Source organism: Nasonia vitripennis, chromosome 3, assembly GCF_009193385.2.
Source record: "Nasonia vitripennis strain AsymCx chromosome 3, Nvit_psr_1.1, whole genome shotgun sequence".
NCBI classification, from domain to species: Eukaryota; Metazoa; Arthropoda; class Insecta; order Hymenoptera; family Pteromalidae; genus Nasonia; species Nasonia vitripennis.
The window spans coordinates 12,056,551-12,082,973 of NC_045759.1; the positions used below are offsets into that span (position 1 = coordinate 12,056,551).

A 26,423-nucleotide genomic window follows, 5' to 3' on the forward strand; every position below is an offset into this window, starting at 1 on the left:
CGTCGAAGAAACGTGCGTGCTTCGCTATATGAAGGGGAACCGTTTCGCAAGAGCGTGTAGAGCAGGAAGCTTCTCTTCTCTCCGTTTGGTGCACGACCTCGAGAATTGGCAAGAGAAAGGTTACGTACCCAACGGCGAATGCCCTCCGCTAGAGTTTAATTGATTAGGGAGATGTGGCCTTAGCTATGCGTTTTATTCCATCTTTAATCGCGCGAGCTACGTATGCGCGCGGAGTGTGAGCTTGAGCTACGAGCAGATGAACTACTCACGAACTCGAAACGCCGCGGAGTATTATTACGCGGCGGGAGGATTTAATGACAGCCTGGAAAGAGATGACTGATGAATTCGAAGTGGCTGCTGGCATAAGTACGAGCTCGATCAGAAAGCATTTTTTCTCCCGATTCTCGAGACGATCGGTGAATTGCGCTACAGGCATGGCAGTTCGGAGTAATGAAGGTAATTACAAAGACAGTGTATTGCCAGGCTAAGAAAGTTCGCAAAAAATGGAGAACGTCTGAAGATGAGTTTATTGCGCCGACTGATGCTTGCGCAATGCTTGGGGTAACGAGATATCGCTATGGAGTCGAGCACCGCGAGGGTCGCGAAAAGTATAAGAATTCGATACATCGAAAAGGGAATCGGTTTCATTCATCGGCGTTAAGTAACGGTAAAACGAACCGCCGATCACGGAATTCTGAGTAAATATTAAGTTTTGCGTCGCGCAGATGAATCAATTTTATTGCTCGACTAGAATGAGTTCATATATGCGCCGTTCACCGCGAGTAAAATATCGTAAGTATAAAATGAGTAAAGTAAAAATTAGCGTCCCAAGATTATACTTGTAGAATAAAACCGTCATCATTTAATTTTATTCATATTATTACTACTAACAAAGTGAAGGGTGTACGATTTCCTGCCCAACAACTCTACTCGATGGTACTTTCATAAATAAATTATAAATACGAAAGGTAACTCAAATTAGAATCAACATTATGTCAGTCATTTCATTATGCGCCGATCAATTAGATGATCCAATGCCTCGAAAAGAGAAAAAAATATGACTATAGCCGGGTATTTAAATTATTTATTTGATTACTCAAAAACAAATTCGAAAAAAAATTAATTTTATGCCTATCGCAACCTCGAACCATCCATCAGTCAATTGAGCACTATCACGGAAAAAATGGTTAGTAACAGTAACAAACCGCTTGGCAAAATATGCACCAACTATTTTTTTGGTTAACCTTACCAAGTACTTGGTAAGTAGAATAAAATAATTGGTAAGTTACCTGCTTTTTTGGTAACATTTATCAAGTTATTGGTTAGGTTAACCAAAAAAATAGTTGGTGCGTATTTTGCCAAGCGGTTTGTTAACGTTACCAACCATTTTTTCCGTGATATTGTAACAGTTACATCACTCGCTCTTTGACCGCATTCGCATTCTCTGTTTCACCGAAACAACCGAGTTCTAAAATTTAAATTTGCAACGTCCAGTTCAAATCCTTGAATCTCGGTGCGTTAAAGAGCACACAATTCAATTATAATGAGCGGCTATATCGAGCGAAGTTAATCCGTCCATCGTCGCGGCCAATTTCACAGCCACGATCTCGCTTGTAGGCGATTACGACAATGTTTGAAAGGACGTGTATACACGCTTCTTTGGCCGCGCGGCGATGCATCGTCATCATCTCTCGCGATGATTACGATCATGGGCAAAGTCATCGTATAGTCTTCAAATTCTCGTCACTCGTATACCTCGTGGGATTAGCCTCAGAGATGATGCTCTTTCACTCGGTCGAACTCGATCTTTCTCAGCAGCTGGGAGAGAGAAAGAAGTCGACCTTAGCTCTTCTTCTATTGAAATCTATTGTAGCATCGGATGAGAGGATGTATACTTGTTATTATTATTGTGAGCAGTTTTTGTGGGAATGTAATAGGTATGCTCGTTTGTATGATACGTATCACGCGAGAAATTCAAATAAACATCTCCAGCTTGCCGTGGCATCAGTCACCGTAATTATTACACGGTATTTTTCGTGTACGAAAGCAGAAAAGAGTGTCAGTGATAATGAATACCTCACACGCGTGTCCTCGATTTTACGGAACACGCGCCAAAAAAAAAACAAACATTCCTCCTTTCACGTTTTAATACCCAAGCCGCTCCGAAACATACGCGGCTTCTTTCTCTCTAGCTCGCGCGCGACAAATGAATGTAAATCTCCCGACGCTGCTCTCCCTTTTGCTCGGCACACGAGTATACTCTCGTCGCGGCATAGCTCTCGGTAAAAGTCAAGGATCGGGCCGATCGGGCGCATCCACTCTCGCTCGTGACCTCGCGAAGGTGCACCTCTGCCGCGAGCTCTCGGCTAACGGTGCACCCACACCGCGCAGCCCGATGACGAGCCGGCGACCTTATAACGACGTACTTCTCTTTGCGCATATTCCTACATTTTTTTCTTGTACCACTGGAAGCTGGCAATTTAGATGGACAACATGCGGTGATTTGGCGTCGATTGTTGCTGTGAGGTAGTAAGTACATGGGTGTGTTGTTGTTTTTTAATGGTTTGAGAAAGAGAGAGAGAGAGAGAGAGAGAGAGAGAGAGAGAGAGAGAGAGAGAGAGAGAGAGAGAAAGAGAGAATCGGCTGATTGTGTACAAGTAGCTGCTGCAAGGAATCTTATACGTGTATGTCTGAGAGCAGCTGTTCTCTTGTTTTATCGCGGCTGATTTATGCGCGGTCTGCGTTATTGGCATACGCGTAGCATTGATCAATGAATATTGAAGATCTTAATGGCCGGTTTAGTACACTTATCGAACTGCTATGTAAGAGATGCGAACGCTAAGCTTCGTGGAAATTAATGCACTCTCGAAGATAGATGCGGAAAAATGCTCAGCGCTTGGAATTACAATTTTAGTGCTATCTTGCAGAGATCGCTTATTTCTTACGCGAAGCCAACAACTGTGTCTCGATATTTTATTGTGATTTAATGAGTAATGTGATAAATGCGTCTGATGTTCTTTTGAAAAATGAATATTATTCGTTAAAAATTGAGAAACATCAGCGGCGCTGATAGCCCTTCTCAAAGTTTATCTTAATTTCAAACAGCTAGGTATATTCTCAAGAGTTTAAAAAGCGGATTCCGATAGTTATCGGAAACAACGTTCGCAAAAACTATTTACAATCTCAACCACCGAAGCGCATAACACAATCAGTTTATTAATCGTCAATGTGGCGGCTCAAGCCAACAACGATTTTTTCTCTAACCGAAAGCTGCATAGAGAGGTGCGCATTCCAGGATGTAATCAAACCGACGATTTTACCCCACTCTTTATTTACAATCGTCGACTCTCTCAAGAGCACGCGCGCGCAACGATGGGGAATATTCTGAATTTATAGATTCCCTTCAACTGCGCCTCCAGAGGTACATAAACGCGAAGCCGCCGTCGGCCACGCGATAATTATTATCCTCGATTCACTTTCACGCGCCTTCGGCTCTTGCCTACGTTTTCCGCGAGCGACTACAGCAAAGCCGAGAGCTGGTATACGTGTATACGCAAGAAACGATCTTCGCGGGCTTTTTCGCAATCCTATCGCGCGGAATCGATATAGCGCGATCGGTCTCTATAGGGTCACGAGATTTATCGCAGGAGACCATCTGCCGCTTTCCGGTTGTAAGTGTTAAGGACAGGCTGTTCTACTTTCAAGAGCCTCATTTTTTCCTGTTTGTTTTAAAAAGCGCTAATTACACCGCGGTCAAAATAACGTGATTTCTACGTCTGAAAATCTCAAGCGCTTGTGTACTTTCATTCGAACGATGCTTGATCTCAGCGCGGGGAACGTCGAGAACACATCACTCACAGCAAGCATCCTCCTATAACAAAAGATCGACCCGTCTCGGCGTTGGGAGAGACAGGCGCGATCGTTAACCTCGATCCTAACGCGCCTAAAATGACATAACGATCACAAACAAAACGACGCCGGTAAAATCGGGCATCGACGTACGCTAATTTGCCGTGTCTTTTTCTATACGCGAGACTGTACAACGAACGCTCAGCGGCGGCGACGTCGTCACGCTTCTTTAAGCGCAGTGTCATGGTCAATAAAGTTTCGAACGCGCGCTTTCAATTAGGAGAAACCTCGCGTAGTGCATATCAGGAGGAGGAAAAAAGGAATATCATAGATTTCGAGGCGTCACGTTGTCGCGAAATCATTGTGTGCGTGCGTGATAGAAAGTTCGACGAAGGGCTTTCTTTTGTACGTGCAGCTGTACATGTGTGTGAGGTCTTATCTGTCGAAGATTATCGCCGCAGGGATTTTCTTTGAGGGGCTCTGTGTGTTCGTGTGCACAATAACGATTTTCCGCTCGTGGAACCACGTCAAAAGCTACGAGCGTATCCGCCGTTATCTCGGCTTCCTATGCGCTCAGCGATCGCTCGAGAGTACGTGGGTTTTGCATGGCTGTGTCTAAAGTGCCGAACGATCGATGGATCAGTTGTATACAGACTCTTGAATGAATTGTCAATTGATTCGCTCTGGCGACTGACTTATGACGATGGATTGTTTTTTTTTAAATAAAAATATTTATAATAAATATTTTAAAAAATAAAGACGCAAAAATGTAGTATTTTGGCACTTGGGCAGTGACATCACCGATCGACATAACCATATGCATATTCGCTGAGATCAAAATCGCGTCCCGTGGAAGTGGGTCGGATTAGCGCATACGAAATGCGTTGTGTGTCCCGCGTACACTATATATATAGTGTTATGCTGATGTGGATGATCCAGTTGAGATTTCTGGTTACTTTGGAGAACGATTATAATACCGATTTTTCTCGCCAGGACACGGGCAGTTGCGCATTCTTATTTCGAGGAAACGATCTTTTGTTTTCTTGACTTTATTCAACTTTTCACAGAAGTGACGTATGGCTTAATTATTACGAGTGCATAAGAATGATGCTTTCCTCATCTCACTGTTGTTTTCTATATACAATCCGAGAGCGCATCGCGTTATATCTTTCGTCAATTATGACGATTCCATTTTTGCTTTTTCTCATCGCGATTTTCGTCGGCGAGCTGCCTGTGTGTTTGATAAATATCAAAGTAGGTGTTACATGATTGACGTATGCATCTGGAAAGTAGGTTAATTTTCATTTTTACTTCTGGGATTGCTTTTGTCTGACAACCGGTATATATAAATCACACCTGGTGAAGTTTCACAATCCGTGATTGACTTTATTTTTTATAACGAAAGACACATCTCACCTTGCTGATCTTCGCGTCTGTTGTCTTGATTGTAATCAGCTTGATTAATATGCAAATCGGGATTTTCGATCATCGCAGCTATTATTTCACTGTATAATATAAACATTGCTAAGTTTTACTTCAAATTAATATCGTGCGCGTTACACAAGGCCTTTACTCCGCACCAATTCGATTATCATTTGATTTCAGTCAGCCCTAGTTTATTGCATAAATTGTCATGAGATACACCTATAACCGCGTAACATAATTCCCGAGGATAAAATCAGATGATCCGTGTTAAAGATATTTCAGTAATGTATGCGTCCGATGAATCACCCGTGAGTAATACTTATAATCGCGTACACGTATAGAGAGAGAGAGAGAGAGAGAGAGAGAGAGATGGAGAGGGGGGGGGGGAATCCGCTTGAAATGGTTTCGAATGAAATTGTTCCGATCTACTTTTCTCGTAATATCCGCGCTCTTTATTATACGAAGATGACTGCGTGAACACTTTCACTGGCGCATAGAAAGTGACAGGATTACTCTTCTAATTTTCGTGTCATTTTCTCCACGCACACTCACGCGCGCGCGAGTACATTATTATAGCAAAGGCAAAATAAATCAAAATCACAGCGTTGTACGCTCACACCGACGCAACGTAACACGCGAATCCACGCCTGAAGCGCTGTATGTATAGTATATAGGCTTCGACACACCTGAGCACACTCTAATTGAAATTCACGACGCCGAGCATACATCTCAATCGAGCGCCGCTCGATTGTGTCAACCAGATGCCGCGCTCCGGGAGGCGCATTAATGGAGCCGTCGACATGACTACGGCGTACGCGCACGGTTATACACACGTATTATAAAGCTTGCACACCGTGGCGTGTGCGGGTATTAGAAGAAGAAGGCGTAACACAGTTGAGCGTAGCGACATAATTAGCCGCGGCTCCTCGCGATAGATAAATTTAATGGGCAGCAGCAGCAGCACCGAGTGGAGTAGGTATGCGAGATCGATCATCCGGGAGTCGAGGCGGTATATGGTTATACATATATACCAGAGCTGGCGATTCCCCTCGATTGCGGCTACCGAATACATGTACGTACGTGTGGGTTGGTGTATACACGTCGTGCCGCTGTTGGGAGGTCGATAGGAATCGCGAATGCGCGGGATATGAGATATTATGATGTTTCAATTTACAAGCTTCGCTGCGGATAGGTGCTGCTGTATGGAGGGTTGCTTTCATAGTGTGTCGATGGGATTTTTGTTATTCGATAACCTCGCTCGTGCATTTCCAAATTCATGTTTTATGCAGCAAACAAATCGATTTTCTTGTTTACCGCCGCGCTGTACGCGCAGTCCATGCTAATTCTCGTTTCCCGGAGATAAACGAGGAATTAATTATTCTGTCATAACCTGATTTGATGGTCGAGCGTACATTATTCCGATCGCGTTAATTCGTGTACTTCCTGATAAATTATACTCACACATTACCAAATTACAACGAAACTGTTCACAATGTAAAACCTGTCGTTTTCTCGTAGAAAAACAAACTATTTTCCAAACCAGAATAAATCTAGAAACACAGCCAGACAGAGCGAAGAAATTCAGATCGTCGACCGATGCATTTCACCTCTCGTTGCAGCGATTGCGCATCTGCGCGCGCTTCGCACATGCACGCAAAATCCTCCGCTGCATTATGCGCTCTCTCGGCACACAGAAGCTGCATCGTTGCGACACCGGAGCCTGCGATACGTGCTCGCTCGCGTCCATTTCTCTCTCCCTACTCCTTCGACCGTTTTCTAGGCCGCGACTGCTGCCCGATATTTCTCATCCTGGCTGAGCACCGTGCGATCTTGCATTATGATACAATGCCCGGCGAAGTAGGCAGAGATAGCCATCGCCGATGCGGCTCGATACAAAGCAGGAGCATTAAGCGGCTCGGCGAGTTCGACTGCGAGCCTTGCGGGCTAGACGCATTCGGGCTATTTGTGGCCGCCGGCCGGGTTTCGGATGCTTAGAAAGTGCGCGCCGTCGAGTTGCAGCGGGGAATCGCAGCGAGGGATCCGCTCTTGCTCTACTCCGGGAGAGTGGAATTTCGAGCGTCGTGGTGGGAAGCCTTGCGTGCTCGCATGAACTGCAGACTTATGCATAACTCGAACTAGGGATATTTCGCTTCCAGTCTCAATCAAAAACAAACAAACTCCTCACCGAGCGCATCCCCCGTTAGCCTGAAACAAACAGACTCCCGACATCAGAGAGCTGGAAATCCCGGACGAGTTCGCGCGCGGCTGACTGGTCAAGGAGACTCGCACGACGTTCCGTCAGACGCATCGACACGTATACCCGCTGGCCGCGCCGATTTCATCGATCACCGCTTCGCGCTCAAAGCTCTTCACACGCGAGTGAAACGCAAATATCTACCGCGTTTTCGCGTGCATAGTATATGCGATCGCCGGCCGCGGCGGATTGACAGCTGATTTATGGCCCGCGGACGGTACTGGCATTCCCTTTACTGCGGTCCCTTTGCCTCTCTTTCGCCTTGCGGAACTTCGAGCCTCATTCTAAAGCTGAATGTGGAAACTGCAGGCATTATCGAGATTTTTTTCGTCATCATCGGTATGCGTAACGAAATCATTATGAAGCGCCCACATTATCAATTCTGCGTCCAATCATCGCATCGGTTATGGCTTTGACGCGCGTCGAGTGCTTTTCCGCGGGCGACTTGTCGACACTCCGCGGCTGACGCGATTGATTCACCCCCATTGTCACCCCTCTCCCCTTCTCTTCTTCGACGCTCTCGTGTAAACGTCCGAGTCAGGCTTCCGGCGATTAATCATCGCCGCGGAGTCATTGATTGTCGGCGCGACACTGCGGTGTGAGTTGCGCTCCGAGGCTCTGCTATTATGGAAATCCGATGATCGCACGCTATTGCCGACTCTCTACGCGTGTGTATTTCGCTGACGTTTTCGTTTTACAGAGATCTAATTATGTGTGGTTACGGGAGGTAGCTTTGTTGTTGGTGAATTTCCGAATTGAATTTCCCGGGTTAGTCGGTATTGGAATGGTCGTGAAATAGATCCGCGAATGAAAAGTATAAGGATTTTTTCGTTGATTTAATGAAATGGAATTTATTTTCTTGGTTACTTTGAAAGTCTCGTGACAGAGTCTACTTTTTCTCTGTACTTTAATAATTTAATCATTGCTGTGATTGATTCAGTTAAGATCAGAACTTTTAACTTTAAAACTAACATAGGTATATTAAAAGTTTTATTTAAGGAGAGGCGCCCTACTTCACCACACGATTATGCCCCTCTCTTCTGGCTGTATAATTGCTTACTTTGTATTGGAAAAAATGCAAAACTTGAAATTTCTTTTCGCACGGAAATGAATAAATTTCTGAGGCAAGCCCCGTAAATAAACCGCTTCTCTTCACCCCAGGTCCCATTATTTCTTGCATGCATTCCCTTGCCGTCTCCTATAAACATCCTACAAAACACGGAAATGCGCAAAACCACCTAGACTCGCCGTAAGTGTGGGTGCATTTTCGAGTTATCGCGAAAAACGAAGCTCTACAACAGGTGTTCGAACGCGCCAGCGGCAAAATTACTCTCCCGGTCGGAGTGTACAGCCCCGAAAAAAGGTCCGGTCCCAGGAGAGTGCAAATAGTCAACGTCCTAAAACTCTCTCTCTCTCTCTCTCTCTCTCCTCTCTCTTTGCGCTCATGAATATTTGCCGGAGAGCCTGGGGGATGGTGTGCCTGGGCAGAGCGTTAAAATGCAGGTGCTGCGGTGGCGCTGCTGCACACCGCTGAGTCCGAGAATTGCTTCAAGGCAGTTTAGGGGACGATTTCTTTTTGTTGCCGCAACTGCCGCTGCGCTGCGGCTCCGGAGATCGGCGGTTTCGAACGAGCGTTTAAAAGCTTTTGGAAAGTAACGAAATTACGAGTTTGCCCGTTGAATATGGAAGGGCTTGCAATTTTCGCGGAAGTATGGAAGCGCGAATTTCTCTGTTTGTCTGACGAGTTGAAGCCGTTTTATTGAGGAAATGATATGACCCGCGAGGATATAGGTATAACCGAATTTTTTAGATAATTTCTTTATCTGCTCGAAATGTGTCTCGGTTACGGCCAGTCGTAAAAGGCACGATCATAAAGTCGAAAAAAATGAAGTTTCAAAATAAAACCTTGGGCTTTACGACTTTTTTATTCCTCCGGATCCGCAGTCTGGAATTTTCATTCGAGATAAACTCTCTTCACGCCCTTTATCGGAGAATCATTATCTTAGACACGCGTTATGCGCATTACCGCGACGAAAAAAGCTGCTTGTTGCAAATGCAGAACAGACGAAACCGATGTGTTATAACCATGTGGAGCTTCTTTCAGGCTGAGTAATTACATTATTGCTGTGGGGTGAATTTTGCAAATTCGGTTCCGGAATACGGAAGGAGCGTCCGAGAAGGAAAGTAGGAGAGGACGATTTGGCTCAATATTACAAAAGGCTTGGGAGATAAAAAGTGGGTCGGGAATGGGCGGTCGATCATAATTGATGCTATCCCGACCTGGAATCGAGTGTGTACCTATGCTGATGTATTTAAAATTTTTCTTGAAAGCGCAACAGCGTTGGCCTAGTTTGATCTTATTTTAAATATACTCGAGTTATTCCATCATACTTTGAAATACCCTGCACAACGAACAACTAACAGTCGATTTTATTCCTGTTTCAGGTGTTGCGGCTACATTTGTACCGGGCCACTGCGAGGAAAAGGTAAGATATCGATTCGTCCAGCAGTAGAAACAGCCGAGCACGGCGAGACTCGCACTGATACTAGCGCGATTTATTTCTTCATCGTCATTCGATTATTACGCGCATCCTCATTGACTGCCTGTGTTCTTAGCATGCGTATTCCCAAGCAATTTCCCAAACCTGATTCTTACGGGCGGGTTTATTGCCAAAAAAGCGAGCGCGCGCGCATCTTCCTCCGATTTCAAAAGTGCGGTAAAACCAGTCGCTCGCTCGCGCGCGGCACTCTCGCCGTATCGCAATCGGCAACACACCATCCTGCAATTCACTCCTCTGCACAATAATCCCCAACCTTATTTATTCACTGCACTCCTCCCGCTCTATTCCTGCGGCCCAGAACGCAGAGAAAGCAAATGAAGCGTCTCTCTCTCTCTCTCTCTCTCTCTCTCTCCCTCCTAATTCCGCCAGGTGCCAAGTGTAATTCTGCTTTAGGCTTCGGCATGTACATCCGCGTTATCTCTCGACTGCAACCGAAAGACCGTGCTGTAGGTGTACAGAGATCCTGAGACGGAGTCAGAGTAAGAGTGAGAGAGAAGCTTCGGAGCTTCCGGTGGCGTTCATCAGATTGGCAAGACAATGGGATATTCCGTGATGCAATGGTATTATGGAAGCGGTCCTGCTCCTCCCACTTCGCTCCCGACGTCTCGCCTCTTCTTCGTTTGAAATCACGCGCGGAGCGGCGAAATTTAGCGCGCCGCGCAACTCGACGTTTTCCGCTTCTTGCTATATACCATGGCTGCAGAGGCCTGTGCTTATTCGCGGCTTTCGCGCCACGCCGTATACTGTGCAGCTGCGCAGACGACTACCGGATCGAGAGAGAAGCTGTTGTTTAGCTGCACTCGAGGAAGCGAGCAGTCGCGGCTTTTATCACGCGCTTGTTTTCGTGATTGGTGTGTAATGTGGAAGACGTCGCGATGGGTCGCACAATAAGCTAGGGTATTTTCTTCGCTTATGAATCGAAATATCTTCCAGCTTCCTCGGAACTTTTGTAAGGAAAGCCAGTAATCTGTGGTCTGGCAGTTTCCCTCTACGTAATTACCGCTCTTCCAAATTCCGTAATCTACAAAAAGGAACAAAGAACGCGACGTAGACATATAGTACTCGACTTTCTTCGTAATCTATTTAGAAAGCCAGGCTCATCGAAAACTTCACACCTACGACATTCCGCCGCGACTTTTTTTGCAGTCGAATGATCTTCTCAAAAAAAGCGACTTAGAACACGGATTCTCTCTCCCGAATAAAAAAAACCCAGCACAAGCATTAGCCTGACGATACACGGTCAGGGCCGCGGAAAAAGCGCGATCACAGTCCCCTGCAGGCGCTTCAATTTATAAATTCGGGAGCGAGTACACCGAAGTCATATACACGTAGGCGCTGAGGTGTACGCGGAGTCGCGGAAGCGCCGGAGGCCGTTAAAGACGTTCGCGGCAAAACACGCCGGTGCGACTCTTCCTATACATTTTTCTCGGCTGGGCTCATTAAGGAGGCGTGGGTACGAACGGCTCATCCTCATCGGCGCAGCTGTTACGTGTTAAAAACCTTTCTCCTATTACTCTTTCCCTCTACTCGCGGGAGGCTTGTATACTCTCGGTGTATATGTATACGGAGGCCCTCTGTTTATGCTCGTTTCGCGCGACGACGCGAGAGAAATAAGCTGCCGCGCGACTCACATTGCGGTTCTGTTGGCTTAAAAGTGGAAGTGTTTTAGGAAGGAGTTTCGAGCTGTTATTGCGAGATTTTATTATGGTAATTTTTAAAATACACACAGCTGGTTTTATTTTAGACTGTATAATCAGTGATGAAACATTTATTGTTTTGTAGAACCCGTTAACGCTGGAGGAATCGCACTACCGTGAACAGAGTATTAACAATTCATAAATGCTATTATAGAAGAAAACTAAAGCTCTCGTTGCGCAGAGATGATCTCGCGACGTCTTGTAGATAAATGAAGAATTCATTCACAGATGTGCGACAAGTGACATTTGCGTTCTATATTGAATCAGCGAGTATTGAAATCCAGATTTCATAAAAAAATCAGAAACAATTCCAGAGATACACTCGACAACGCGACGGACGCTATTATTATCCAACATATCTCTCTCGGCCTTGCACAACTCGGGCTCGCGCTCAGTTTATCCGTGATTCCGGTACACAGATTCTCCCCCTACCCATCGGGCAATATCTCTCTCTCTCTCTCTCTCTCTCTCTCTCTCTCTCTCTCTCTTTTGCTCTCCGACATGGAGCGGCTCGCGCAAGAAAGAAAGCGATATTCGCGCGTGCATATGACGGCCGATCCCGGCGAGCGATAAGTGTACCTCCTTTTTTCCCTGGGCGCAAGCCGTGACCGCTTCGATTTAACGATCGTTTAACTCATATTTCACGCGAGGCCGGATCCGCGCAGTTGCGTCGGTCGCACTCGATGATGGCCAGTCCGCGATAAAATTATCTAACACGTGTATTACGCGGGATTCCTTCCGTTTTTTTCGCCGATCGCTTATCCGCCGCGCGCGAGTTATCGCGGTTATGGAATTACGTTACGCCGCTACTGTGCTACGCTTGTGGCTCTTGTTGTGCTGTTATGTATTCGCACGTGTGACTGACTCGTTGTCTGGCTGAAGTACAGCGTTTGCGGGTTTTAGGATTTATACGCTCGGAGATAAAAAAATAGATCTGAGTACAAGCATACCGAATTATAGTTCTATAGTTGCACCAAGCCATAATAGCCGTATAAAAGAAAACAGTTGAATTCGTAACGTACTTTGAACTACAGTTTAAATTGAAGAGAAAATTAACTACAAGGAATATTTCTGTTTTTCGAGATTTTTATTTCTTTATTTTCTTCTTTATAAATCATCCTCCGTGTATGTATTTTATCCCTGATTTTTTCGTGGGATTTGAAGCTTTTCGCAGGCATTCCAATCTTGATTTTTTTTTTTCTAGAAGAAAAAGAGTTACATGTTTCGCATAGTTATTTTTGAAAAATGCTCTCTCTGTTTTCCGATTCATGAATGTGCTGTTTTAAAACTTAGTTTCAATATACGAATATCAATGATTTTCTATATTCTGTATAAATATATACGAGAATAATAACGTTTTTAACGGAATGCATCGAAGTAAATTTTAATAGACATGCGAGTAAGTCGTCAGCTAGGCTGAAATTCCAACACGAAATCAGAACTAAATTAGACGAATTTCTTATTGCGTGCGGATCCACGTACGATATGGATGTACTCCAGCTTCTCCAAGAATTTAATCAAAGTTCGCGTTCCCATCCTTGCCTGGTTTCCTACATCCATATCCACCAACTTGGCGCTCTACATTTCAATATTTTCATCATATCGGGCAACTAAATTTCGCGGAAGTATCTTGTTTACCATAAACCAGCATACTATAACTGATGCATTTACATATTAGTTTTACGGTTCTCAGGATACACCGAGAGCAAATCATTTCAGAGAGGAAGGAAATATCTCGTTAGCGATTCATTTCGATTACAGTCGAAGATGCATTGTTCTCAAAATGAGTCTCTTAGGACTTATAAACGGTTTTAACGCGGCAGCGTTCATCTGGTGGGTTTGCAATTTAAAATGTCTGCACTGCACTATTTTCAGCATTCTCAACGAAACAATGTAACAGATGTGATACGAGAGATGATAATTGAAAAGTAGTTCACAATTCAAAAATATCTCGTCTACTTTGTAACGATGCCTGCGGATGATTGCAGGAATCAAGTTATTATATCAATCCGGAAAAATAGAATAAAAAATAAAAGAAGCACTGCATTACTTTGAGAAGAGGTGAAAGTCATTGTTTCCCGCACTACGCTTCTTTCTCGCGGTTTGTGTACTAATATTTATTAGACCTCTCGCTTTCTAGTCTACAGTTGAAAATTTACAATGCAAAAAGCCAACGCGCATGACTTTGGTAATAAACGACGATAACAAATTTTCATCCTCGCGTGTAATAATCGTGAGAAACGCCATCGCATAAACACGCGCACTTTATTATCTCAAATATAAGCGCGCAGTAGTAAAGAGAGAGAGAGAGAGGGTGAAAAAAAAGAAAACCATCGCTCTCGGCCGCGATATTGCTTTTTAATTACGACATCGAATAATAAGACTGGCTGTCGACGCGGGAGATGCGTGAAATTGCAGGATAAACCGTAACTCGATAAATAAGAGTGGAGAAGGACGAAACTTCTTAATTGCTTTGCGGAAACATTCGCAGCGGCGAAAAATCGAAGTCAACACAGCAGCGCCAGCTCGCTCTGCAAGTTTTCATTAAATTTTCAGTTGCGCGCGAAGGTGCGAGTTAATAATTCAGCTGCATCGTCCGCGTGCTCACCGGGAAATTTATTTCGAATTTTAAATGATTTATTGGCCGGCTCGACGTTTCATTCAGTCGAATATGAATTCGCTAGCAACTTCATTACTTATACTCAGTTTTCTTTCGAAGTTATCATGCTACGTCGAGATGAAATGAAAAAATTCAAGTTATTGCCACGATTTAAAGTTGGCCGATAACTTTATATGCGGACTAAATTAACTTTCGAACTGAATCATCGCGATCTTATACAGCTACGGGAAGATATCTGAGTCTTTGACGAATAAACCCTCTGCGAATACAAGTATCGACCACACTGGATATCTCTGGTTGTGCGTTTGAAAGACCGAGTTCATTTATTTCATATAGTCGAGCTCTTGTTTTCCTGTTTTTCAATTCTGATATTGTCTGAATTTGTCTGACTGAAGACCTCCTCTTTTATGTTGCAGCGAGCAATTTAATCAGCTCCCAAACGAACGTTAGCTTACGCTGTGAGTGAAAATATTAATGAGGCGTATACACTCGGGTATACTATATCAGGTCGAAAATAATAATTTCAGCTTTCGTGCAGACTCATCGCACAGTCTGTTATGAAGTTTTATTACGGCGAACCATTATTGCGTGGCATAACCAAAGGCGTTTAAACAATCTGCAACAATAGATAAAAACAACGCGAGCTATGCGCCACAGCCAATATACAGGCGAGAGTCTACGGAAAAAGCGGAACTATCCGGCAATTAAAATATTTACCTGAATTCCCGCGAGCGATGTCAACACACACAGACACTCCGCCGCACATTTTTCATCCGGCATTCCTCCGTAGGCTTCTCCGCGCGACGAGATTAGCGATCGGCTACAGAAAACGTCTCTTTCAATTTAGCCGCAGACACGGTGGCGTTGCGTTAGTCGGCTGTAAACAACTTTTTATTTGCCTCAATTAAGACACTTTGTCGGAGTGGGGGCGAATTTAAATTTTCCTCGGATTTTCATAAGGAAGAGAAGAAACGAAAAGCGATCGCATTGTTGTGTGAGGCGGTGAACACAATCTCATCATTGAATGTACTCAGCACCGTGAAAAATGATCCGGCAGTCGTGCAGCGCGGAACTCCCGGGATGCAGCAAAGAGCCCGTCTTTCTCTCGCTCCGTAACATCTGCCACGCGCTCGCGAGCGAAATAGGCCTTTCCCTTCGAGACCTTGGACTTATCGCGCTCTAACTGGAGCAACGAGGGAGTCGCGCATTGCCGTCTGTGCGCGCCTAATGTATTCTACTCGAAAATTTCGACAGAGAGAAATAGCATAAGGACTACTTCGCAGATGTGTATGTATGTCTGTGTCCTGAATGGATGCGATGTGCTTTGAGGGCCTTATACATTCAAAGCGAGGAATATTAGAATGTAATACGTTAAGTGTATCGAGAAGGGATTCTTGTAGTTTGGAGATTTGGAAATAGACAGTATTTTCATGCGTGATCGTGATAACGTGCACGTACATCTCCATTACGACTTTATTAGTGTTTGCTGATTGAATAATAAATTGATAGAATGTGAATGCCGAGTTTAGCTGGATGATGATTAATATCAATGCCGATTGATAAATCAATAACCATACACCAGTAGTAACTGAGGCAACACGAAAGCTTTGAAATCCTCTGATGTAAACGACTGAAATAATGTGTAATACATATGTTGTCGGCCGTAGTTAAATTAATCGTGATTACACGTCCAGTGGTCAGTGACAGTATTATCTATGGAGCCAAGCCCGTAAACAATGTAGTATAAAGCCAGGCGAAATACTTGTGTTGACCAAAGTATCCCATAAACGCGCGGAAAGTATTTGCATTAAACCGCGCCGGCTAAATATATAGCTGGTATTTACTTAATCACTTATCTCATCCTGCAACTATTTCTCTCTGCCGCAAACTGCTACAGTTGCTTTACTCGGCAACTTATTCAATTAATGTTTACGTAGTATATTACGATAAAAGAGCGCGCGATCGAACGGGAGCCTGCACCTGCTCGTAAAATTTGAATCTGAGCTGCATATTCATCGATTAAAACTGCCCGCGGAAAATATACGCTTGCGGGCTGCCGCGAAAACTTGGCCCAACAACGTTTATTAGAGCAAGTTTTTGCTTCACAGGGCGTCTTTAAATTGATAATGGTCTGCTATTTGTCAGCGATTATACAAAAAAAGTACTGCTCGTTTTAGCCTGTAAACACGTTTGTTCATTAAATGAAACGTTTTCGTTTACTATTCATCGCTCGAGCCAGAAACTTGAAGGATCAAAGTGCACTGAATTATGAAGGAGCAGCTCTCTATCAATGAAAAAAATCCAAGAGTAGACAGTACTCTCCATAAATTCGTCTATTTTACGCGATTCATAACGTATTCAATCATCAAACGCAAGAGCCGAGCGTTAAGACTTTACGACGAGCGCGTATCCCAACGACGTATTAAGCGTTGCTCTTTTTGCCCCTCTCCTCACGAAAAAGTCGTTGACAGCTAGGCGAAACACAAAATCGAGCTATCTCGCGCGACGAGATTTACGAGTTTACGAGCTTCTTAAAAGTTTCTTCCGAAGCAAGCATCGGTTTTTCCCTCTACTCATCCGCTGGCATTACATCAGCCGCGCTACAGTCGGTGCAGTGCGCTACGAGAGCTGAAAGTTTCGAGGCTAAATAGAGAGGCAGCGCGCTTGTTAATTAGCTTAAGGAGGACTAATTCGAGCCCGCGTTCGAAGGTTATCCACAAGACGTTTCTGGACGAGGACTTCGAACCTGTCGATTTGCATTTTTTTCGTCGTGTTTTTTTCATGCACCTATAGAATCTGGTTTGCTGCACGCGTTAGTTCTATTTGGACGTATATCAGCCGGCTTTAATTGAAGTGTCTCTAATCACGCTGCTGCTGCTGCTTCTGCTACCGGATTGAAGTTTCAAAAGCGGATTTGATAAGTCGAGCTGCTGTCTAGTGTGTGCCAACTCATTCGCGGAGTAATTGGAGGAAGATTATTGTGCGCCCGTGGTCGCTAGGGATGTAACTTTGTTTTGAACTTCTTAATTAATGAACAAGTTTGTTCTAAGAAGATCAGATGGTTGTTAATGTTCATCGCGGTGGAATGATGTTCGTTACAAAATTTTTCATTGCTTCCCTCGTTGCATAACTTTCGCTGCGCGATACGTCCGAGCATACCCGTCCGTTACTACTGGTCCTCTAATTTCTCCTGCAAGTATACCTAACATATCACAATTTGGTAGGAACCCCTGCAAGCGAGCAATCCGGCGTGCAGCGGTGCTCAGACGGTTGCCGCTCGACAGGCGCGCCATTCATCCTCTTTCCCCCTGTAGAAAGTCCTCCTGTCCAACTCGTCTGTCTACTTACTCGTGCACACACTATCTTACAAAGGCTTATATACACGCGGGCCGCGTCCGAAATAAACGTCGAATGAAGTAATAAAAAACTCGTTTATCTTCTTTTATCGTCTCGCGCTCGCAGCTATTTAATTATCCTCTCGCGCCGGCATAACTTTCATTCGAGTAACGTATTATGTCGCGCGATGCCTATCTCGGTAAGTTCTCACGCGGCAGCCGCGGCTGCCGCGTGATTCCATTAACGAAGTAGTAGAATAGCTCTCTCTCTCTCTCTCTCTCTCTCTCTCTCTCTCTCTCTCTCTCTCTCTCTCTCTCTCTCTCTCTCTCTCTCTATCTCTTTGGGTTTTAGAGCCACGCGGAGATAACAATAAGCGAATCGTTTCCGGAAGAGAGAGAAAGAAACTCGGGCGCGTGAAGTGACATTGTGTGCGTTGCGTGAGTATCAGCGCAAGCAGCTGGACTGCGCGGCGCTTCCGCCGCATAGCGGTATATATGGGCGCACGATTAGGACGCGACTCGCAAGCTTTTACTCGCCTCTCGCGCGGCTTGCGTAACGCCGCTTTTTCTTTCTCTTGACGCTTTCTTTTATGCTTATCGCTTTTCTTCCTCGCTCTCTGGTCTTAAATGCGAAGCATTGCAGTTTTGGCGATTGCTTTTCATTTGATCCTTTGTATAGAGGACAACAGCAGTTCCAGAAAGATGCAATTTTTTCAAAGTTTCACGACTAATGCGATTCCCTCGTCAATTAACAGCAGGAAATAATTAGAAGGTAGCTTCAAGACCGGCTATACAGGAGCTTTTAACCTGCTAATAGTTTACACGAAAAGTTCAGCGTGTATTCCGTAAAGTTTGTTAATTATTTTCGGCACCACGCGCGCACGCATGCTTAAGTTTGTTTTAATGAACATATTAATTAAGCGAAACACTCGCTGTTAATTTAACTAAATTGAACTATTGCTGCAGCGCAGAGTAACTTGCTTTTGCACTACGATGATGTATACGAGAGTTAACGCTCGTAATAACTCCTTGCAAAAATCTATTTTCATAGTGTTTTTCTCGTCTTCTAAGGCACGACTCTAATGCTTTTTGTTTTCTGATTATAGACATCAAGCGATGAGGAAAGATCGAGGCTACCGGAATTTCTCTCCGAGCTGGATGTGGCGAGCGCCGAGGCATCGGTGGAGGACGTTGAGGCTTTGCGGAAGATCGTAAAAAGACTGGCACCCGAAAAGAATGGCGAGTACATGATCCAAGGTGTTGTCAACTCCGTTACTAACAAAATATAATACTTCAGTTTTTACTAACGCGATACTAACATCATGGTGATTTTTAACGTTTGTTCCTAGTTTTCTTCGGAAACAAGGATCTTTTGAGAAACTGGCTCAAGCAGGGAGCGGGTATATAATGCTTTTTCAGCTAAAACACGCCCTTAATCGTTTTGCTTTTAGCATGTTTATACATATATAGTTTTGATCAGTTTTCTAACGAAATGGCTATAAAGCTGACAATAACAAAGTGTTTTGAAAAGAAAAATTACATTTTCCATTATTTTCAGAAATAACGGGGCAACCTGGAGTGGACTACCCAGCACTGACAACGATTCCCGCTACCTCATTCAGCTGCCGAGGACAGAAGGGCGGTTACTATGCCGATCCGGAGACTAATTGCCAAGTGCGTATACGAGTCCAATTTATCCGTCCAACTTATAAGCAACACGTGTCTAATTCTTGAATTTTCAGGTCTTCCACATCTGCGATAACAGTCGGAAGATCTCATTCCTATGTCCGAACGGTACCATCTTCCAACAGTCGCAATTGATTTGCGACTGGTGGTTTAAGGTGGACTGCAGCAAGTCCGCGGAGCTCTACGAGCAGAGCGCCGAGCTTCTCGCCGAGGAAGAGAGAAAGCGCATTGAGAACAAGAAGATGAACTCCGAGTTTCATAGGTCGAATAACGATGACAACAGCAACAGCTACTACCAGAGCAGCAACTACGACGGACGTCAGAACGGAAGATCAAATCCCTATGGCTCATCGGCTTCGCAGAACCAGTTACCCGATGGCCAGAATACGAAAACGACCCAGGCGTTCGATCCGAATCAGATTTACGAGAGGCAGACTACCAGGTCTCAGAGTCAGCCGACTCACTCGAGTCGCTATACCCAAGATACTACTGTGACTCGTGCTAAGGACGACTATAATAAACCTCAGAATAACAGACAGCAGAACCAGCTTCTCTCCAATGACGGAAAGTCCAATCAAAATTATGATCAGAGAGGTTCGAACAAATACTACAACAACAATCAAGTGAAATCGAGCCAGGAAGACGAGTACTACGGCTCAGCAGCAAATGTCAATGCTCAACGTGAAGACAAGCAGAGTGTCAAGCAGCAGCAACAATCGAATAAGCCACGCAGCTTCACTCGTCAGAATTTTAATGCTCCTGTGCAGAAGGTCACACCCACTTATATGGAAACCACAACCTTCCGAACCTCTACTGCTAGTCCAATCAGAGAGTTTCAGCATTTAGCCGAAAGTGCTGCCTTTGCTTCGACCAGAGGCAACAACAACAATCGTCACAAGCCTCATAGCTCTAACCAATTTAACAGTTTCTACTCGAACACCAAAGCACCCACTGCTACCACCGATAATTTCCAGCAGTCAACAGCTCCCACCACGGTGGTAACGCAGAAGGATCGTAGCAGTCCGCACACATTCGTGCGATCGCGCGTTAGCATACCAGCCTTCCCTGGACCAACCTTTACTCCGATCTACAAGCCCAGAACGACGACGCTTCCACCACAAGAGGAGTCTACTACCACTCAGAGGCCGTACACTAATACAGACTACTACAGGCAGGGCTCACAGGAGCAGTCAACGACCTACCGCAATTACGAGACGACCACTATGTATCCTGACTATACCACCACTGATTCACAGTTCACTTATTCGACTACGAACTATCGCGATAGAAATACAAATCCAACTCAGACCACTTTCAACAACGATCGCTACACTACTATTCCACCAACCACTCAAAGAACCTACTTCACCAGAGACTTCTACAGGGAAACAACGACCCCTGCTGTGACCACGACTACCAACTACGATAGTAGCGAATATACTACGCGATTCACTGATAACTATTCTGGATCGTTCACTACCATCAGACCAGTAGTCTACAACGATGCATTTAGCCAAAACACCGTTTCATCCAACACGGTCGATGATAATGGTCCCACGACCCCAGCCGTAACATTTGTTGAAGATATTCAGGCACAGGACAGTGCCAGATTTGGATCTCCCAAATTCTCCACGCAGAGCGGAGCAAAGTCTCAGTCGCAAAGTTTCCGTCAGAATCACATCAACCCATCTACTGAAAAATCCAATCGCGCAAACTTCGACTCGAGCATACCACGTCGCACGCCGAGCCCATACGATACAAGTGTAACCTATCAGCACGGAAAGATTATGTCAACGCTTGGCCCATACGTACCGTTCACGAAGAACTACGCTTTCACGACCACTACGACGACGCCTAGGTCCTTTGACTACACATCAGTCAGCTCAGGCTTCAATCAAGTCTCCAAGAATCGGATTTCCAAGCCCTCTCCGCAAAACTATGTTCAGTCGAATTTCGGAAAATCAGGTAACCGTGCAACTTACTTGCCAGAAAAAACTACCCCGCCTACGTTCATCAGCGAGACGAATGCCCTTGACAACAGACCGCAGAATGAGAGGGAGCACGCTCTGAGTATGCTGAAGTCTTTGCAAGGCCTGGAAGGATCTGTTCCAAATCTAAATTTGAATAACATCAATAACTCGAGATCTGGATTGGACATACCAAGTTCCTCTGGGCCTTCCACTTTGCATTCTCTAGCGCTGTACTTTGCCAATGCTGATGATGACGATGAGGGACCGACCGACTCTGCCATTGACATTCAGTACTTCGAGACAACGGCTAATCCCATCGAAAAGAAGAACACTTCCGTCATCGAGTTGCCATCCAGTATTTTAACTCAGCACACGATCAGTTCTTATGCCGAACTTTTCAACTTAAACAACGCGCTCGAGAACAATATAACTGGCGATACGAGCTACGACAACAGCGATGAAAATTTGACTGACGAGGATACGAGCGATTTGGATATACAGCAGAGCGAAGGTCCACTGAACGGTGTGAAAAAGTCGAATAACACTAAATTGAGAGAATTGGCTCAGGTCTTTACGCAAGCTCTTTCCGCTTACTTGCAAGATCCAGATACCTTTAAGAAAGTACTTACTGAAATAAGACCGACTGAGCCGCCTCAGAGCGAAAATGAGATTCAAACAACTGCTTCTCCGACAACTACGGAGGATTACCCATCTGTAACGAAAGAGAAGGACGAAGTTCTCGATTTCTCGGATGACAATAACGGTGTAAGGAGAAGGAGGCCTACCACTACTCCGCTGCCCGAAACTGCTAAGGAAACAACTGAAACTGTCAGAGAGACGACTTACCAGCCGTTCTACACGCCTGAGTATTTCTCAACGACCACACAGTATCCGGATGAGTCGCTGAACGAAGCTCAGAGTGGTTACATCAACCAGCCAAATGACCAGAAAACTAATAACAAATTCGCCTATCGGGTCAACAATGTTTTTGACTCAAAGAAGCTGAACGAAGTCGAGAATTACAAATCCACCACTTACAGTGTCAGCAGCTCAAGTAACACTGGGAAGGACTACGAAAGCTACTTTCCGAATGAACCCAGCAGATACGGTGGCTTCCAAAACAATTCTGCCAATACCCAAGCTCCTTACGGCAAGTACGTCAAACCCTCTGACGCAACGCCTATAAGCGACAACTACGTCGCATCGTCGACTCCAGCGACTTACGAAGTAGCAGCTCCGCAAAACTTTGCGCCTAGCAAACCAAGTGCCAGTGTTAACGATAATCTCCGTGATGACTTGACGCCACCTGCTCAGCCTAACTATCAGACCTCTAACACCATAAACGCGATCTCCAGTAGCACTAGAAGCAACACCAAGTCACAGAGTAGCAGTGTTACTCCGGTTTACAAGAGACCACAGGAGTCAGTTACTACCACTAAGGAGCCATTCAGGATAAGGTACTATGACACGACTACACCTAGGCAGCAGCAACAGCAGCACCAATCCGAGAACCTCGTGACAGCCAGTAGCGTTCATTCTAGTTTCGGAAATAACTTCAATAATTTAGACAACGGCTTCCGCCAGACTGAAAAACCTGCAAATAATCAGCGATTTACCAACAATCCAACCAATCATCACTGGACCTCATCGCCTACGGTGACCCAGTTATGGGAGACAACGGTGTTCATCGACCCGGATCACATAAACCGTGGCTTGGACAATGATCCAAAAATAACCCAGTCGTCCAACATCGATTCCAGAAGCACTACTCCGTCGTCTAAAGATGACTTCTTTAAAAACGAGGCCAGCAATGCCGTGACACCTCAGAACTTCATCACCGATCCATCGACTCCTTGGCAATGGGCTTCGAACAATAACGATTCGCCAACCGCTTTCACATTGTTGCCCAATATCTACGCAAACACAGAGAACACAGCTACGCCAACTCCGACTTACACCACGAGATCCAGCATCACCACGACCATCACCTCGTCCATCACGGCAACGAACGCCATACCGCCTAGAGATCACGGTATTCCCACGAGAATCAGCGTGTACAATGTAACTGAAAATGAGATTCAAAAAGCTCACCAAATGTTCGGTAACTTGAACGAAACGAGCACGAACACGCTGATGAAGGTGATGAAGCAGGCCGATAACAATGCCACCGTCAGACAGCTGGTGCTTCTTCTCATAAGTCACTGCAACGGCCCTATGAATAAGACAATGGAAGAGGAAAAAGAGCAGCTCTTGAACGCTCTCCTCAAAATGCCTGTCAATGAGTTTACCTCCGAGGAATCTCGAGAGCTAATTCGAGGCATCAGCAAGCTGCACCTGCCACTCGGTAGATCGACAGTGAGCGATACAGTTAAACCCAGCACAGTAAGCGCGGAGACGCCCACAACAACCGTGACACCGGCTCCTAGCGAGCCTTCGGTCACGACCTTCAGAAGTCGCTCTGGCCGGAAGTTCAAGACTACGACGGTCAAATCAAACCCATCTTACTCGAAGGTGACGTCCAACAACGCGATCGCGAGATCTGACAGGGTAGCACCTGCTCAGCTGAGAAATGCCGTGTCTTCTTTGGACGAAGGGACCGCATCGGACAACCGAGCACTAGATCTTCTGAGGTCGCTCTACACGATAGCCGCCAAATGGGGTTGAAGTCGATGCGCACAATTGGGAGGCACGATCGCTCGCCGACTGTCTGTTTCTTGATTGATTAGCTATGTACGCACATTGCGACGAGAATTTTTTATTACGCTAATTTTATATTTAAAATTTGTACTCGATGGATTATTTGTATTTGGAATTTGTATTGCGAAATTTTTGTATGCTCGAGCAGTCACAAAGTAGCTATCGTGCGCCCGATTTTTGTCGAACAAGCAAAACATTGGCCAGCATAAACGGACTAAGTAACTTTTAGCGATAATTTTTCACGAAACTCGAGGACTCTGATTCGATTGAACAACAATCTGTAAGATAATCGACGCTGCGACAGAGAGTCACCGTATATTTATAGGCGCGCGTCGACGTATGATGATATTGTACGGCGGTCGCATTGTGAATGCGAAGAATCGTTTACCGTAGCCTGTAGTTATTCTCTATATGTAAAAGTAAATGAGTAGATGGGGTTAATAAAGAAGGATACGAGAGTCCTCTTCTCGAGTTTCGACCTCGCGACAGTTAAATGAGAAGACGTCCTCGTCTATCTCGTTCCTAATTACGACTCGTTATACATGTATTCTGTTCTCTGCGCCTGAACGGGTTATCACAGAAATACTTGCATCTATTGTAGTGTAGTCTATGAGAAACTCTATCCTTCGATATATGCATAATAGCATGTAACGTCAAAATAACGATGAAACGTCTTAGATCGAAAGAAACATGCACTGAACTGCTCTCAAAATTTTACTTATTGTACTTATTAAGTTTTTAATGGTGTTATTTCTTCAGCTTGCACGTGACTTCCTCTGCAATAGGATGAACAATTTTTACTAATATTTTTCAACTGAAGTTGACGATCGAAATAGCTCCTTTCCGCATACTAAACTTGTCTCAGATGTAATTGCCAGCTATATAAAAAGAGCAGTTGCTAACATACTCATATATTACGTAGAATATATTGAATGGAAGCGTTTATTAACAAAGATGAAGATACTTAAGCAGCAGGCTGAATATTCTCCATAGCCAAGACGTTAAATATATAAGACCGTTGAGAATCAAAATTATTTATTCCCCTCCTACGTATAATCATTAAGTCAATGTTCGTTAAGACTCGAGAGAACAATGTATCATTAAATAAAAACATGTGTACGGTGTCGGTAAACAAAAGTAAAAGAAGAATCCAGTAATTGTAAGGACGGTCCCGGAGCAAAGATCGATACATTGCATGATGATGATGATACCGGACTCCGGGATCGCTCGAATGCTCGATATGGTGTTTTTGTTTTATTTTTTATTTTTTTTCTCATAAAACAGCGCACGCGCAATAAGCAGATTTTTTTCGATGTGAATGCGTGAGATTATGAAGTAGTCTTATCGATTTTATGTAAAATATGTTTGTACAGAATGTGAATAAATAAATGAGGGTTTTGTTATAATATATTATACACCAGGCGTTTTACTTGCGCGCGAATAGTCCTTATCACTGGAAGAAGAAAGGTGGCTCACAGCGTTACATAATTCTTCCAACATCGAGAGAAACGCGAGTCGATTTTTCAAGCGCGAATATATTCGCCAAGTTTACGAAGCACTTTGTCTGGGACGAGGAAAAATTGAACAAAAGCGAGCTTTAACCGCAGAAGTACTCGTGAAAAATAAGTTTGAAACTGCATTTATTCTTCATTTCCATACAATAGCGTACAGGGCAAAGTCGTTGGAATAAAACTCGCGCGGGGGAGCAGACGGCCCATTGTGCAGGCGACGAAAGCGAGCTACGCGTATCCATCACGCTCGCGCCGGGCGTTTTCGCACACGGGGGAAATCCGTCAGTGCTCGGGCGAATATTTCAAGGCAATCCCGAACGATTCGACGGCTGGCGAAAGAATATATATTATACGCCCGGCGCGCGAGTGAGAAGATAAACGTACCGAGCACGAGCGCAGCCATCAATGTCGATCTCCCTCGCGCGAGCGAGTGTATAGCGACTGCTGTATAGTAGTTCGAGGAGGCGCGGAAAAGCTCGTAAACCGAATGGATATCGCTTGTTATGCAGTCTGACGGCTGTTGTGGCCCATATACCGGAGGTATCGCTGTGAATTTTTCGTCCGTGCATAAACTGTTTACAAGCTGTAGCCGTGAAATTTGCGTCCGTGTGGGAAATCGCTGTCGAATAGTTGATTTAATAAATATCCCGCGCGAAGTGCGTTATTCGATGCGGGAATACTGCGAAAATTAATCAAACGGGTCTTGCGTATTATCGACTCGGGAAAGGAAGGGAAATATTAATCGTCGCTCGGAGAGAGAGAGAGAGAGAGAGAGAGAGAGAGAGAGAGAGAGAGAGAGAGAGAGAGAGAGAGGCGCC

The 26,423-nt window shown here is 44.8% G+C and overlaps 1 protein-coding gene across 2 annotated transcripts in view; it reads left to right on the forward strand.

The window, feature by feature from the left end:
• Positions 1 to 25,509, forward strand: part of LOC100120686 (flocculation protein FLO11) — a 72,846-nt gene extending 47,337 nt beyond the window's left edge. For both annotated transcript variants that reach the window (XM_016984734.3, XM_032598661.1), the window contains exons 3-7: positions 9,974 to 10,014; positions 18,848 to 18,998; positions 19,091 to 19,141; positions 19,300 to 19,415; positions 19,484 to 25,509. In XM_016984734.3, the coding sequence (XP_016840223.1) occupies positions 9,974 to 10,014; positions 18,848 to 18,998; positions 19,091 to 19,141; positions 19,300 to 19,415; positions 19,484 to 24,061 (4,937 nt within the window). In that variant the 3' untranslated portion in view covers positions 24,062 to 25,509. The remainder of the gene's footprint in view (positions 1 to 9,973; positions 10,015 to 18,847; positions 18,999 to 19,090; positions 19,142 to 19,299; positions 19,416 to 19,483) is intronic.
• Positions 25,510 to 26,423: the final 914 nt, after the last annotated feature.